The sequence below is a fragment of the Coregonus lavaretus genome, assembly GCF_964263955.1.
Source record: "Coregonus lavaretus genome assembly, chromosome: 1".
NCBI classification, from domain to species: Eukaryota; Metazoa; Chordata; class Actinopteri; order Salmoniformes; family Salmonidae; genus Coregonus; species Coregonus lavaretus.
Window position 1 is genome coordinate 26,401,563 of NC_139988.1, and position 14,673 is coordinate 26,416,235.

At 45.2% G+C, this 14,673-nt stretch overlaps 1 protein-coding gene across 2 annotated transcripts in view; it reads right to left on the reverse strand.

Annotated features, from left to right (window-relative positions):
- The window catches only part of LOC311132554 (dystonin-like), a gene marked incomplete at its 5' end in the record, with an annotated part of 177,663 nt that overhangs the window by 46,246 nt on the left and 116,744 nt on the right, over positions 1-14,673 (reverse strand). For both annotated transcript variants that reach the window (XM_084165817.1, XM_084165816.1), the window contains 10 exons: positions 155-324; positions 645-815; positions 1,047-1,208; positions 9,576-11,044; positions 11,246-11,747; positions 12,003-12,202; positions 12,464-12,593; positions 12,835-13,070; positions 13,532-13,582; positions 13,878-14,004. In XM_084165817.1, coding sequence (XP_084021943.1) covers positions 155-324; positions 645-815; positions 1,047-1,208; positions 9,576-11,044; positions 11,246-11,747; positions 12,003-12,202; positions 12,464-12,593; positions 12,835-13,070; positions 13,532-13,582; positions 13,878-14,004 — 3,218 coding nt within the window. The remainder of the gene's footprint in view (positions 1-154; positions 325-644; positions 816-1,046; positions 1,209-9,575; positions 11,045-11,245; positions 11,748-12,002; positions 12,203-12,463; positions 12,594-12,834; positions 13,071-13,531; positions 13,583-13,877; positions 14,005-14,673) is intronic.

The following is a 14,673-nucleotide window of genomic DNA, read 5'->3' on the forward strand; positions in this document are numbered from 1 at the left end:
AGAAAATCAAATCAGCAGATTTTCCACAATGAATCGCAACTATAATATTCATTTAATTTTCAGACACTTTGCTTAAATAAATCTCTCAGGGAAGTTTTACAAAAGAGTGTTATAAAAGATGGGTGTAAGATTTCAGGAGGTTGTGCAGACAGACCTGTTCTCAGCCTTCTTCAGCAAAGCATCCCACCTCTGCCCCAGGCACTCAATCTCCTTCCCAACCTTCTCCTTGTCCACAGACTCTGCTCCCAGCTCCGCAACCTTGCCTCCCTCCTTCTTAATCAGCTCCACCGTAGGCCTACGGTCATCCAACAGCCTCTGGAGGAGCTGTCCAGGACAAATAAAGGTGAAGAAGTTACGATGTTCAACATGCTCCGAGCACAATTATTGCTTAACGTGCGGTATAGGGAAATGATGCACGCTCTAGAATGACCTTCAAGCCAATCAGAAAGGAGTATTCAACAATGTCATGGTATAATAAAGGTTCATTCAACAGAAGCTTTAGGATCGCCCTTAATAATGCTCCACAATGGACGCCAATAAAAATGATGAATGGCTAAATCATTAAAGCCTCTCTGAATGGGTTAGAATGTGTAAATTAGCAGCTACTGATGTTGTGTGTTGTAATCAGTTCTCTAGTGGCTTACTATCTGCTCCTGTATCTGTGCCTTGACGACTTTGAACTCAGCAGAGGGAGGTTTCTGATTGGACACCAGCTGCTCCGTGTCCGTCAGCCAGCTGAGCAGGGACTCCAGAGCATCCTGGAACCTCCCACAATGCAATAGGGCCTCGTGCAGCTGCGCTGACCGCTCAGCAATCTATGGAAGACCATTTAAATATAGGCATCACATGTATTATGATATAGGCGGTAAGTATTATGGCCAAGTAAAACTCAGGTTCAGTAACTAATTATAGCTATCATAACATTAAGCAAGAACCGCTTGGGAGTATTATTCGTCAAACTTGTCTAAAGTTTGACCTCTTTCACCTACGTAATAAGCAATAAGGCCAGAGTGTGAAGTAGATGAATAACCCAGAGACAAGCTAACCTTTTTGTTGAGAGTGTTCCATCGAGTGTTGCCATCCTCCAGGTCATGTTCAAGACCCTTGGTGCTGGTACCTTTGGCAGCGTTCTGAATCAGGCCCTGGCCCAGCCAGTTGATGTCTTGCAACTGCGTCTTTAGTGGATCAACCTCCTCTTTCTGGAATACCTGTGGCCAGAGATAATAAATGTACAATAATAAAATAATAATAAAATACTTTGTGTATTATCAGACGCAGAACAACTTAGACCGGATGAGACATAATGATTTCTCTCAATAAGACAGATGATGTCAGAGGTTCATAAGGGCAATACTTCAATAAAGGCAAAACAAGAGATGTTTGATGTTGCTTTTAAAGCAATATTCCTACCCTACATTTTAAGAGAGCTCTCGGGAATGAGATGTTGCTTTCAGGGTGTTATCTAAGGTTGTTATCTGGATGTTATCCAAATTGGACTGAATAAAGTCCTTGATTCATGCCATACTTTTACATTTTCAAATGTCCTATGAAGAAAGATATTCTGTTTGTTTACACAAATCCAGCCATTGGCAGGATATTTTCAATTTTTCAGATATCTCTGTTTGCCCTCCTGATAAACATGAGTCAGTTCATTGAAATGCATTGGTTATTTGTGAGCCATGCATTACCCGTAAAACAAAACAAAGACAAGTCAAAATGGATTATCAGTTAGGCAATTTGACTGTCTACAATTAACAATAATGTTTAGAAAATGCAGCTGAGCATTACAACATGTTTTGCCAGTCCCTGAAGAGTGATTGTATAGACAGGCTGCTGGCCTAGTCCACAGAGCTGGCATAACAACAACCTCTTTCTGACTGGTCAGCACTGCAGCTTCTAGAAAGGAAAGCACGGCAATTAGTTGGAGCACAGCTGTGCAGCATCACACCAGACAGACTCACAGGCCAGGCTGGGTACTAAACCCAATTCAGACCTTATGTAATCTGATTAACAAGACTAGCATCCCAGGAAACACTAATCAAAAGTGCTGTATTTATTTGGCCCAATTGAAGGTAGAAACACCCTGCAATGCTGGAGTTGGAGGATACTATTTTGGGGTACCTGGGGGGAGGAGAAGCCCATGAGGTCCATTTCAGAGCATGCGGCTATAGCAGTTAACAGGCTCTCGATCTCGTCGTCCCCTATTTCTTGGTACGCCCGTGGCTCACTGCCGTTGGCCAAGCAGGCCTCCCTTTCCACTGACAGCAGGAAGTCCTCCAGGTCCTCCATGCTGTATTTCCGTGGTTCTATAGCTCTGTGGTGTTGCATGTCAAACGGTTTAACACCCATATTCTGTCTACACTCTGGCCGTGGCCCAGAATTCACATAGGGCTCCGGCTGTGTGACAACCACGCTGACCAACTCACAGTCTGACTGGGAGGACATGTCCTCTAGCAGCTCGGTGGTGGGGAGCTCATCGTAGCTCGCTAGCATCCTAGAGACACCATTTTGGACCCTACTGGCTGGCCTCGAGGACCTCCTGCCAGTCGAGTCCCTACTGTTTGATCTTGAGGAGCACCTGCCTGTGGAGTCCCTATATTCCCCATTTGTGATGGTCAACTCTGTTTCACTCAAGTCTGTCACACAGGTGTCATTCCCCTCCTGGGACTCCTGTACAGGGTTGTTGCTCTGTCCTGGGTTGTACAGTGCCCTGGGTATGTTGTCCCTGACAGGGGAGAAGGGGAACTCCTCCTGCCCTGAGCTGTGGGAGCAGCTTGGTTTTAGCTCCCCAGACACGTGCATGGCCTCGGAGGAGGAGAGGCTCCTGGTGCCTGGGCCTGGTTTCCTGGAGGCCCGGTGGGAGCGGCGCTCCCTCTCTGCAGTGGGGCTGCACAGGCCCGAGTCCTCCTCTGATGTCAGGGAGTTGGTGACACTCCGTCCCCTCCTGCCACGGGCCAAACCATGGCTCGACCTATCCACTCCGTCTGAACAGAGGGTGCCACTGCGACTGGCGTACTCCCCTATGTTCGTGGGAGCGAATGTCCTCCAGGAGCGCCGGTGGTGCGGGTGCTCCTTCTTCTCCCCTCCCTGCCCCAGACAAGTCTTAGGGAGTACCGTCCCCGCTCCCCTGATGATGTCACCGTTCAGTTTCAGGCCATCAAAGACGGCACACTCCAGTCTGGCTGCTTCGCGGGTGCGGAGCTCAAAGGCGCTGGAGGAGGTGAGGACTCCGTTGCCACACAGGCTGCTCATGTCCAGGGTGCGGTGTGTGTAGGGTAGGGTGCCAGTGAAGTGCCTGGAAGCCAGGCTGCCCTTCGAGCCACAGTCAATCTGCTCATTGAGACGGACAGTGTCATAGATGGATCTCTGGGGAACGTAGCAGTCATCAATGTTTAGGTCCTCCTCCTCCCCTTTGCCCACACAGGAGGGGTTCTGGCGGAGGCAGTCTGGTCTGCTGAGAGGTTTCCCCATCTTAAATCCAACTGCACTGACTCAGAGATAATAAAATAATACTAATGTGGTCTGAGGTACAGTATATGTTGTTTCAGTGCAAATATTTGCTGCAAAAGCAACAAGCCAAAAAATACTACTAAAAGTGCATGTTCTATATTCACTTTTTTAATTTACTTAATTTGCTGTATCAAAACCTATTTGTTATTTAAACATAAATTAAAAAATCACAATAATTTGTGCAATTACTTAGACAAATTCAGAACATATAAAACAGACCTATTAATAAAATATATTTCTCCCAATCGTGATAATCCAAACAGCAAAAATAATGGACCTCAATAACACTAAAGCAACATATCACCCTCACTCAGAAAGTGCACCGGCTGTGCAATCAGTATCTGGAACCGTCCAATCCGTCCATTGAGTCACCTATCCTCAAAGAATTCCCTACTTGGTGCTGTTCTCCCCATTGTCAAAACGTCATTATAATTGTTCTTTGCTCGTCCGTTCTTTGGCTCCACTATAAATAACCCTTAAAAGTGCTTATCTTCTCCCTTAAATCCCGCTGGTATCCATGTAGGCTGTGGGAGAGCTTCAGTACAAAGTGGCATATCCTGATACAAATCCACAGGGCTCTATGAAAACAAAGGGCGAGAAGAGCCAGTGCTCCTGGATAAACAAAAAAGCCTGCCCTGCCTCTCTGGTGGTTCGCCCTGCAATGACAGACAGACACCCTCCTGGCAGAGAGGCTGCAGGCCCCGCCCCCGCTAGCTCATTATTCAGGCAACATCTGCCACAGAGGGCTGCTCCGGCACATGTTGATTGGTCGGACGCTTGACCCTTTTTTTCTCTCTAATTCTCCCCTTCTGTCTCCACAGTCCATATGACTTAACTTCTTAGTCATCTTCTGTGTCCTGGCACCATCACTCTCTCTCACTCTCTCTCTCTCTTTCTCTCTCTCTGACTGAGGGGATGGGAGAGGATGGGGGGAACACTCAACACGCACTAGCTTTCCTCCTCTGAAGGAAGAAACATTTGATCACACCAGACCAGTAGGCAGCGGCAGCTCCCACTTTGGTGACATCACGCTGGGCTGAAATAGATCTCTGTTTTCCCTTTTTTTTCTGTTCCCTCTCTGTTGTTTTCCTGTGGATGGTTGCTGTGGACCGTGCAGATATTCTTAATTACTCTGGAATGCTGAGGGAGGCACAGGTCCCAGGTAATTTAACACCCACAGCTCTGCCAAGTCCATGGCATGGTGTGTCTTTTTTATGGCGAGTGACCCGGGTCGTGTGAGAGAAGAAAGGAGGAATGAGAGAGAGAGATAATGAGAGGAATTAATTCTGTGTGCAGCACAGAAGGCTGATAACAGAAAGAAGATGAACCAGCCCAACTCCTTCCACCACCACTACCCCTTTCCATGGTGAGAGGAAGGCTGGCAGAGATAAATAAGCGGTTAAAGAGATATTTTGGGTTTAGAGAAAAGATATTCAGCAGCTGAATCCCACATAATTTGGACATAATCCAGGCATTGAATTAAGGGAGGGCAAAGTGTTCCTCTCTTCGTTCTCCCTTTCCAGCACCAAGGCTGTTTCAGTTCTCCTGGCCCACACTAACTGGTTTGGCATATGGAATGTGATTTTAGTAAACTGGGGGTTTTGATCTCAGAATGAGATTTATGAAAAAAGTGTCATAATGAGATTTTTTTTGAAAGAGAGTGACTTCACTAATGCCCATTCCAACCAACATAGGATAAACCTTAACCAATCAGAATGGCTGGAATTTCTCCCTCGAAACATATTGAGCACTTACACAGAACTCTTATTACATTGCATGTGAGTAAGGTTGTTCACAAGGACAGGCTATTCAGACCAAAGGTTGCAGAAGGGCCACACTTCTTTGTGACATTATCTGCAGAAAAATCTCTTTCAACAGAACTAGTCATCAGTCACTCCCAACAATGGGTGTGAATGAAACGAAAACCATTATCAAGGACTTGACAAAGAATTCAATGAGACAAATTCAAAAGCTTCTCTTGATTGTGTATAAGTGCACTCCTAGTATGAGGGCAACTACAAAACACAGGAACAAATGAATCTCTTAGGTGTTTTAAGTGAAACACAATCCCAAAACACAAAGGAAAAATGCAATGTGTCACCATGAAAAGTGATCTGCCAATCCCAGAAAAACAACGTGTTACCAACTCAGATCCTTCTGGGACATTCCTGGTGTCATGTTCCACCTTGGGGAGAGTGATTCGATTTGAGTGTATCATCGCTGAGGTAAGTGAGTAAGCTAGGCTACACGATGAGGTCTCCCCAACAGCCCTTTTCCCCTCATTTTTCCCTCATTACCTTCAGTGAGAGGAATAGCTATGATTCAGGAGGTTGAAATTCCTTTTCATAGGAGACACTGATGTAACGTCTGAGTAGAAACGTTAAAAAGACGCCCCGACACATCCCACCTCCACAACACCCCGCAGGTTTTGTCACTAAGCTGAGCTCACACTAACTATCACAAAGGACTACATACACCAGATCATTCCCAGCAAACCTTCCAGATCCCCTAACTACAACAACAATATGAGTGAAACCCTGGACTCGGGAGGGGGGGGGGGGGGGGGGGATCCTACAAACCGTGACCTAAAATGGTAACGCATCATAATGAGTTCACTTATTGCTTTTTATGTTTATTTCTTTCACAACAGCTGCCAATGAAACCCCAAAATACACCAAGTACCAGATCTACGAATAAACCGAGCAGGATTATTATAGACTACATGAAACCCCTATTCACACTGCAGACATCCCATTATGTTCAGTCTTGGTCTGTGTCCACAGGTTTCTGAGCATCAAAACAGGTTTTTAGACACCAATTAAGAAATACCTTGTGCTGTAATGGAATTAAGTAGGGTTCTTTTTGTGATTCCTTATTTTCAGGGAACTTTCTCAGAGAGAGTAGCTAGTGGCCTGAATGAGTACAATGGTGATTTTCCGCTAGCAGCTGATGTGTCTGTGTGCAGGCCTACCCAACGAGACTTAGAGATGGGACAATGAGAGGGTGATAGGGTGAGCACAACCAGCTGGGAACACGTTGCTCAGCAACAGCTGGTAGTAGTCAATATTATGGGATGGTTCATGGTTACCAATCAAACCATCTTAACTCTATCAGTCCCGAGGCTTTTCATTTATCTGCATGTCCAGTCTTTATATTTAGCCTCACAATTAAGTATTTTACTATTTTCTTTTCAGGACAACCAGGGCTACAAGTAGAATACAAAACAATTTGACATAAATAGTTGCATTCATGAGTTTTATTGACAAATGTCAATAAAATAATAAGGTCTCCCAAAGCAAAAACCTAATAAAAATGTATTTATATGAATGATGTAAGTACAGAAATTGTTTGCTGACCGAGAAATTAATATCCAACTAGTCAGTGACAACTGTGTGGAGATTGGAGTTTGTGAGCGTATTACATTATTATAGACACTATGTCCTGAGATTTCCTATTATCTTCTATGTAGAATAAGGACTTTTGTGTAGCTCTTGAGCATTATAGAGCAAAACATGTTCCATTTGCATTTTCGTGAGAGTCTCAACTTTTCATAGATAGATTTTAATAGCGTGTAGCTCAAACCATTCGGATTCTACAGACGTTGTTTGTAAAAAGACCTGGCCCGGGCCCCTTGGGGATTCGCCCTTGTCTCACAAACCCTGCTCTAGCTCAGCCCCCGTTAATCACACAGACTAATGGTTGATATCTACGAATGAAATAGACAAATCCAACGGAACAACCCAGAAGTCTGTAGCTCAAACACACAATGTTTAAATTGAGTTAACTGGCACAAAATTACATTATTTATTATTTAAATTCCAGCTACCATTCAGAACATGACTGGAGTTCTACTAGACCTATATTTTGATATCACATTTTAAGGTATTTATCTGAAGGCTGATGTTTGTGAATGTACTTGTGATTAAATAAAAGAACACCAAAACAAAATTAAACAAATTCCTTTGGCCTATATTTGCAAATAGATGTGTGTAATGCTGTAGTATGAAACATTTGATTGAAAGTAAGTAATACAATGTTTTGATATGATGCTTTCAGCGTATAAATAACCATTTTAATTTTCCCAAATCTGAATATATGTTAATCCCCTTCCATCAACTCTAACGGCATTTACAGGCTTTTAGAAGGCTTTTTCTCCCGCTATAAGTCTTGGTAATGGGTATCCCTGTTTCATCCACCACTGATATACAGTCCCAACAAAAGCCTTGATAATATTATTACACAATTATGCTGTTGTTAGTGTTCTATTTATATTCCCTCATATCTCTCGTATTAAGATAGTGTTTTATAAAATAATTGTTGTTTAATTTCATAGAGAGCATAAACACTTTTTATACATCCACGCTAACATGGTGGAAATCAAAGAAAACTTGACTGAGGAGAGAAAACCTAAATAATGTTGACTGAGGAGAGAACCTATATAATGTTGACTGAGGAGAGAAAACCTAAATAATGTTGACTGAGGAGAGAAAAAACAATAATGATGAATGATTAAAAACTCCTCGAAGTGGTGTTGGTTGGAGAAGGAGTCTGTAGAGTTCAGTATATGTAGGGGAATGAAGTTTGCACTGCAGGAATATGGTTTCTGGCTAGTGGTTACTATTCTGTCTCCCTTTCCATTTCTGTAGAATCCAGACATTCCAAATACAGCGTAAGCATGCACTACTGGATGCCTTTATTGTTAACAGCAACGGTATGATATATAGTAACCACCATCTCAAGATGTTCCACAGCTAGAAAAGCAATGCCCTGTATACTCTTAAATTCAACAAGGGAAAGTTCAGGGAAGCAGATACAGCAAAGTCATGCACACCAATGATGACCATCTAAAAACATCCACAGACAGGCTAACACACCCTTTAAGACTTTTAGTCAGCTCCTTTTAAACAGGAAGAGCAGATGCTCAAACACCTGTGAATTAGCTGGTAGGGCTGAATAATGAGACAAAGCACTTGTTCACTCTTTCATGCCAACGAGTGAGTGACCACTGATCAGGCCAGGCCACACTCATTCTTAAAGGGGAGGAGAGGGAGAGGGAGAGGGAGAGGGGACCTGGAGTCAGGCTGGGTAATGCTCGTTACCCTGGGCCACTGCAACATAGGACACCCCACTGGTTCTCAGCTGGCCCCTGGGTCGCCCGTCACCCACCACAATGGCTGCTGGGCTAGTCAGAGCTCCTTTGTCTGGACCAGATGCTCAGCAACATACTGAAGCAGTATTCCCCAGAGGAGGTGCACGCACATGGCCACCAGGCCCAGCAGAGAATTAGAGAGCCCTGCTGTTTAACTTACAATACCACTGGGGTTAATGCAGCAAAAAGCATCACGCAACATCCCCATTGGAACTTATTGCATTAAGATAGTGATGTGGATTTATTTCCAGAGATTTCTTTGGAAACTACAACAGTAGATCAGTAGATGGTGGGTGAAACTGAAATGGTCTAATGGTTTTCTACTGCACTTTGTTTATTGATGCTTTGTGTCTTAACTGTTTATCTGGTTTTAAAGTACTTTGATTTAATGTGGTACTTGTACTTGCTGTATGTTTTTAAACTGTTGCAACCGAATTAGCCAGGAATGGAACTTTTTGTTGTAGTGAGTTCAGTAAATCAAAATAATATTTTTCATATAAATAATTACACGTTGGGGATACTGTATACAGCCTGAGTTCAATAAGGTATTTTGCCTTTGTCAGACACTCATGATCCTATTTTACTCCAGGTGTTATAATTCCTATTAATGGTTACTTTAGGGTAGTACTGTATGTAAGGATGATATCTCTCTGGCAGGGTTATGTCATCCAGTTGAGTGGTGTGGCTGGTGAAAGTGATAGCGCTAGAGTACAATACTAACGCATGAGCTGAAATAATATGATACCATAATGTAGCCAATGCGTGAGACATGCCATGGAAAGTTCATGGGCATTCTTTTCCATCATCAAAACCATGATTAATCACTGTTAGTGGTGGCAACCAAGTTTGATAATACAGTATCAGCCTTTGCATTACATTTACTTTACTGTAAAATGTTTACAAAATGACATCTTACCTTGAAAGCTTCCAGCTGTTGGTTGATGACATCTGTCTCCATGCCAACTGACCCTTGACTCTCCTCCTTGACCTCGGCACCGCCCAGTTTGTTAGTGAATTGCTGTAGCTTGGAGTAAAGCTCATCCAGACGGGTGAGTGTGCTCCCCACCTGTTCCTCTCTCCCTTTGGCTCTGTCCATCAGCTTGCCACACTGCTTACTTAGAACATCCAGGTCTCTCTTCAGCCCCAGAAGGTCTGGGGAGGCCTCAGTTTCCAGCATCTTCTTACATCTGTCCCCTCCTCGAGCCGTGTCGGCCATCAGCTCCTGCAGTTTCTCCACAAAGCCCTTGATGCCGCCCTGCTGCTCATTCAGAATGGCCAGGTCGCGGCCCACAGGAACCATGCTGTCAAGCTCATCATCTAGGTCTGCGAAGCGGGTGAACATTTCACGGATGTTGGTCTGGAACTGCCCGATGCCCTGCAGCTTGCCCTCCAAGGTGGAGCAGGTCTTCCCTACATCCTTCTTGAGGGAGCCGTACTCTTTCTCCAGGCTGTCGGCCTGAAGGAGGAAATCTGTCACCCCGTCTGCTTCGGGGACGTCGGCCACCAGGCCCTGGGCAAGGCTCTTCAGGTGCTCCACCTGGATGTTGACCCCATCGAGGTTCTTCTGTTGGGCCTTCATGTTGGTCAGGTTCTTGTTGCTGTAGGCCTGGACCCCCAGTGATGAGTAGGCGACAAGCTGCTTCTTAGCCCCTTCGAGCTGGCCCTTGGCCTCTTTGTGGGTGTCGTTGAACTCCTTCAGCCTCTGTGAGATCTTCTCCAGAGACTCCCTCTTGTTCTGGACCCTCTCTGTGACCCGGTCCACATTCTGCCCGATGGCCGCCTTCTCCTCCCTGACGGCCTCTGTATCTGTATTGGCCACCTCCAGGAGGCTGTCGGCTGCAGTGTTCAGCTGCTCCATCAGGCCTCTGTGTTTGTCCACGTCCTTCTGGATGGCCTTCAGCTGGGAGATGGAGCTCTCCAACTCCGCTGGGTCCACGCTGAGCCTGACGCTACCCTCCCTGACATCACTCTCCTGGACCCAGGACTGGAGCTTCTCAGCATGCTCGTGGTACTTCTGGGCCCTCTGTAGCGCCCCCTGCAGCTTATCCTGGTGCTCGGCTGAGCTCTTCTTCACGTCGTCCCAACTGGAACGCAATACGGCCAGCTGGCCCTGCAGCGCCACCTTCTCTGCCCCATCTGTGTTCTGGAGGAGGGTCTCTCCCTCCCTGACGATGGTGCTGTATGGTTCCTCATGTTCACTGAGGGCCTTCTGCAGGGCACTGTGCTCTTTCAGGCTCTGCCGGAGGGTCTCCACCTGGGCCGAGATTGCCTGGGGTTTAGACTGCTCCTGGAGCGTCTCATTCATCCACCCCTGGAAGTCTTTGGAGGTCTGGTGGAACTGCTGGGAGCTGGCGAAGGCCGAGTTCAGCTGCTGGATCCGCTTCCCTAAAGAAGAGCATGTACATTAATGGCATTTAGAGGCAGAGGAACAAAGCATACATTTATCATTCAGAATGACAATGTCTACCTCATCATGAAACTCCTTCAACGGCTGTCAAAGTTCCAGACATTAAACCACAGTACAGCCTGAAGCTTCTCATTAAAGAGAAAAAAAACATATGAAAGCAAATTAAATCAAAGCCCAACCTGCTTTGTCCTCCAACTGTTGGAAGGGCTTGGTGACCACCTCCAGCTGCCTGGCTAAATCTGTTTTCAGGTAGTCCTCTGTGACCAGGGCAGAGAGCTCTGAGCAGAGGGTCACAGCCTCTTTCAGTCTCTTCCTCTCCTCCCTCAGCTGGCCAGAGATGGTGTTAGCCTCCTCCAGCTGCTTCTTCACTACGTCAGGCTGACTGCTAAGGGCCTGCTGGCTGTTGAGCTGGGTCTCCAGTGAGGCGGCGCTCTGGCTCAGGCTCCTCAGCAGATCCTGGAACTGGCCCGTCTTCCCCACGGCCTGGTCAATGAGGCCGGCTCGCTGTCCCAGCTGCCCAGTCAGGCCCTGCCATTTCTGGGTGACGGCGGCCAGTTGGTCCTTCACCACCTTCCCACCAGAGGAGGGGTTCTGCTTGCCTGATGTGCTCAGGATAGCAGCAGCTGCCTCATTAAGCTGGTCATACTGTGGCTTACGGCTGTCGAATTCGTTCAGGAGGATCTAGAGGGGAAAAGTCAATATGACCTTAATAAATAGCAATGCTGGTGTTTAATAATGCACATAATGTGCAAAATGGTTCAACCTTTTCAATCTTAATCATCTTGATTTTGATTAATTCTGGCAAGCCTCAACATTTGGCCAGCAGACAAAACAATGACTGTCTTTAATATTAGTTTACATGTGAAGTAGGTGACATTGAACTGTACATGGTGGTAATAATTTCAACGCTAACTAATATGCCCCATAGTGAAGTACCTGGACTTGCTGCCTCTGTGTGTTGAGCATGTTGGGGTCCATGGAGAGGGGCCCCAGGACACTGAGCATCATCTCCTTCTCTGAGAGCCACTGGCGGAGCTGCGGCTCAGTGGTCTGGAACACGTCCAGGTTCCTGTTGGACTCCCTCAGGTGCTGCTTCCTGTCCTCCACCGACCCACTTACATCCGCCCAGGCAGCATCTGAGGAACAAACATCAGTCAGCACAAAACACCCCTGCAACTTGAACTTTGCACAGCCCCTACTGATTAGGGCTTAGCTGTAGGAGTCTGCCAAGTCTGTAGGTGTGGGGGAGGCCAGGTATTCTGGCATGAAGCCTTGGACAAGGGGGAGCGGATGCGTGGACTGGACTGACACTAGGTAAAGCTCTCTGCATTGATGCAGTAGATATTAAAACATTTGGAGACAGACAGATCGGATGCTGCATACTGCATACTGCATACCTATCTGTGCCAGCATCTGCTTCCATTTTGCTGCTTCAGGAGAGTCTGGGTGATTCTCAATCAAGTGGAGGAGCTTCTCTCTCAGCTTCTGGAGCTGCTCACGCTTTTGTTTCATGTCCTCCTCAAAGGCCTGAGAAAAATAGAGATATATTGCTTGACTAAAACCATAATATATTTGATTAATTGGCTCTTCATGCACACTGAGATGCACAGAGTAGATTCCCACAGAGCATTTTGCATACCAAGAATGATGTGAGATATTTAATATGATACCACTGGATGTATTAAACCACTACTGTAATAAGCCATAGGGACAACAACTAGTACAATGTAGAAACAGTCTATGCAGACCAGGCCTTGGCTGAATCTACCTTCTGTTGCTCCAGTTGTGTTTTCATGTCATCTTTCTCTGTGGACGCAGAGTTCCAGGATGCTGCTGTCTTCTTCATGTCCTTCAGCCATGTTATCATGGCGTCTGTCTCCTTCTGGGCCTCTGTCACCTTTTGCACCAGGCCAGAGAGCTCTGCAGCCCGGTCCTTCAGTAGCTCTCCCAGGCTCTCATGGCCCTTGTTGATATACGACATGTTCTGCTGTACCACCATCAGCTCTGTGGGCGGTTAGAGGTTAGAGGAGTGTTAGACACCAGACAGTTTACCTTTCATAACAACAATAACTTGGACAAGGCACTACTGTAAATGGTCACATCAAAAATGAGTTTGTGAATTTATTTTGTTATATTGTTTCGCAGTGTGGTCTAAACACAGCTGGGTTGAAATGTGTTTTCATGCTATTGAACGTATATTGAAAGTATATTGAAATCATGTTCTTAATACATTGGAATGCAAAAATAATGTGACATTTGCAGTAGGGAGACAGTACAGTATCCTTCCCAGCTTTGGGGAGGATTTCTAAACTTCCTTTATATCAAGACGAGGCCTCAAACATACAATTTCAACCTAACAAGCCATTAAATGTAGCTTTGTGATGATAAGTTGTTATGATAATGTACAGGTCTGGAACACTGTGTTTATACATTCCTAACATGACATACTGGTAAAGGAAAAGTACCTTTATTGGTTAGGTAGGCATGGTTTCTGGGGCCACCACCGTTAGTAACAGCTGATCACAAAACAATAAAAAATACATAAGATCATGCTTATTTGTTAAGTACAAATGTCAAAAGCAAACTAAACTCCATTGGGGTGTTTCATACATGGAAAATATCATTTTATGATCCCTGTGGTTACATTGAGATCAGGGTCATGTTCTGTACAGTACAGCGTAGCAAAACGTGTTGCAACAGATAACGAGTATCTCCCGTTTCATTGTTTTCTCATTCCTGAACACAACCCTTTGCTTAAAAATATCTCTCTAACAAACTTCTTTGAGATAGTCAAATCTTCTGAAAGCGTACCTGACTTGTGTGACATCTTGGTCTTGGCTGGAGATGTGAGAACACTGATGAGGCTACATAGCGCAGATCCTTTGCTATTTATATCTTGGATGGCAGAACCTTTGGTTGTCCATTCCTCCATTAGAGCCTGAGAAGAGATCAATTACATTTACATCAATCAAACCAATAACATAGTTTACACAACGCTGTCCTGAATAGGGCTGCAATTTGTATACCTACATTGAGAGAACACTGAATGATTCTGTCTTGACTGTTTATTGTGAGAAGCAGGGCCAAGCAAAATATATTTGGAGCAATGCAGAATCGAGACTAAAATCTCCTCAAAGGAAATCCTTTTCAACATCAAGTCCTGATTCATTTAATTTTAAACTGTGATTTTTCTCGTGGCACAAACAAATTATTCAATATGCAAATGTATTATTAAGTGTTGAGGGATTTGTGTTTTAATCTTTGATGTTTGACCTATTTACTTAAGTTTTTTACTATTTTCTTGCCTTTTAGCTTTTTTTCTGTGACACTGTACCAGTTCATCTCTGATTGGAAGTTTTTTCTGGCAGGGAGTCAGTTATTTAGAGTTCACTGACGAGTCCTATGTAAAACACTCCCCATCCTTTTATGACTTTGGCATGGAAACTACTGTGAAGTCAGGGAGGACAAAATAGTGATGGTGTGTTGATATCCCTCTGGTGGTGTGGGGGCTGTGCTTTGGCAAAGTGGGTGGGGTTATATCCTGCCTGGTTGGCCCTGTCCGGGGGTATCGTCGGGCGGGGCCACAGTGTCTCCCGACCCACCCGTC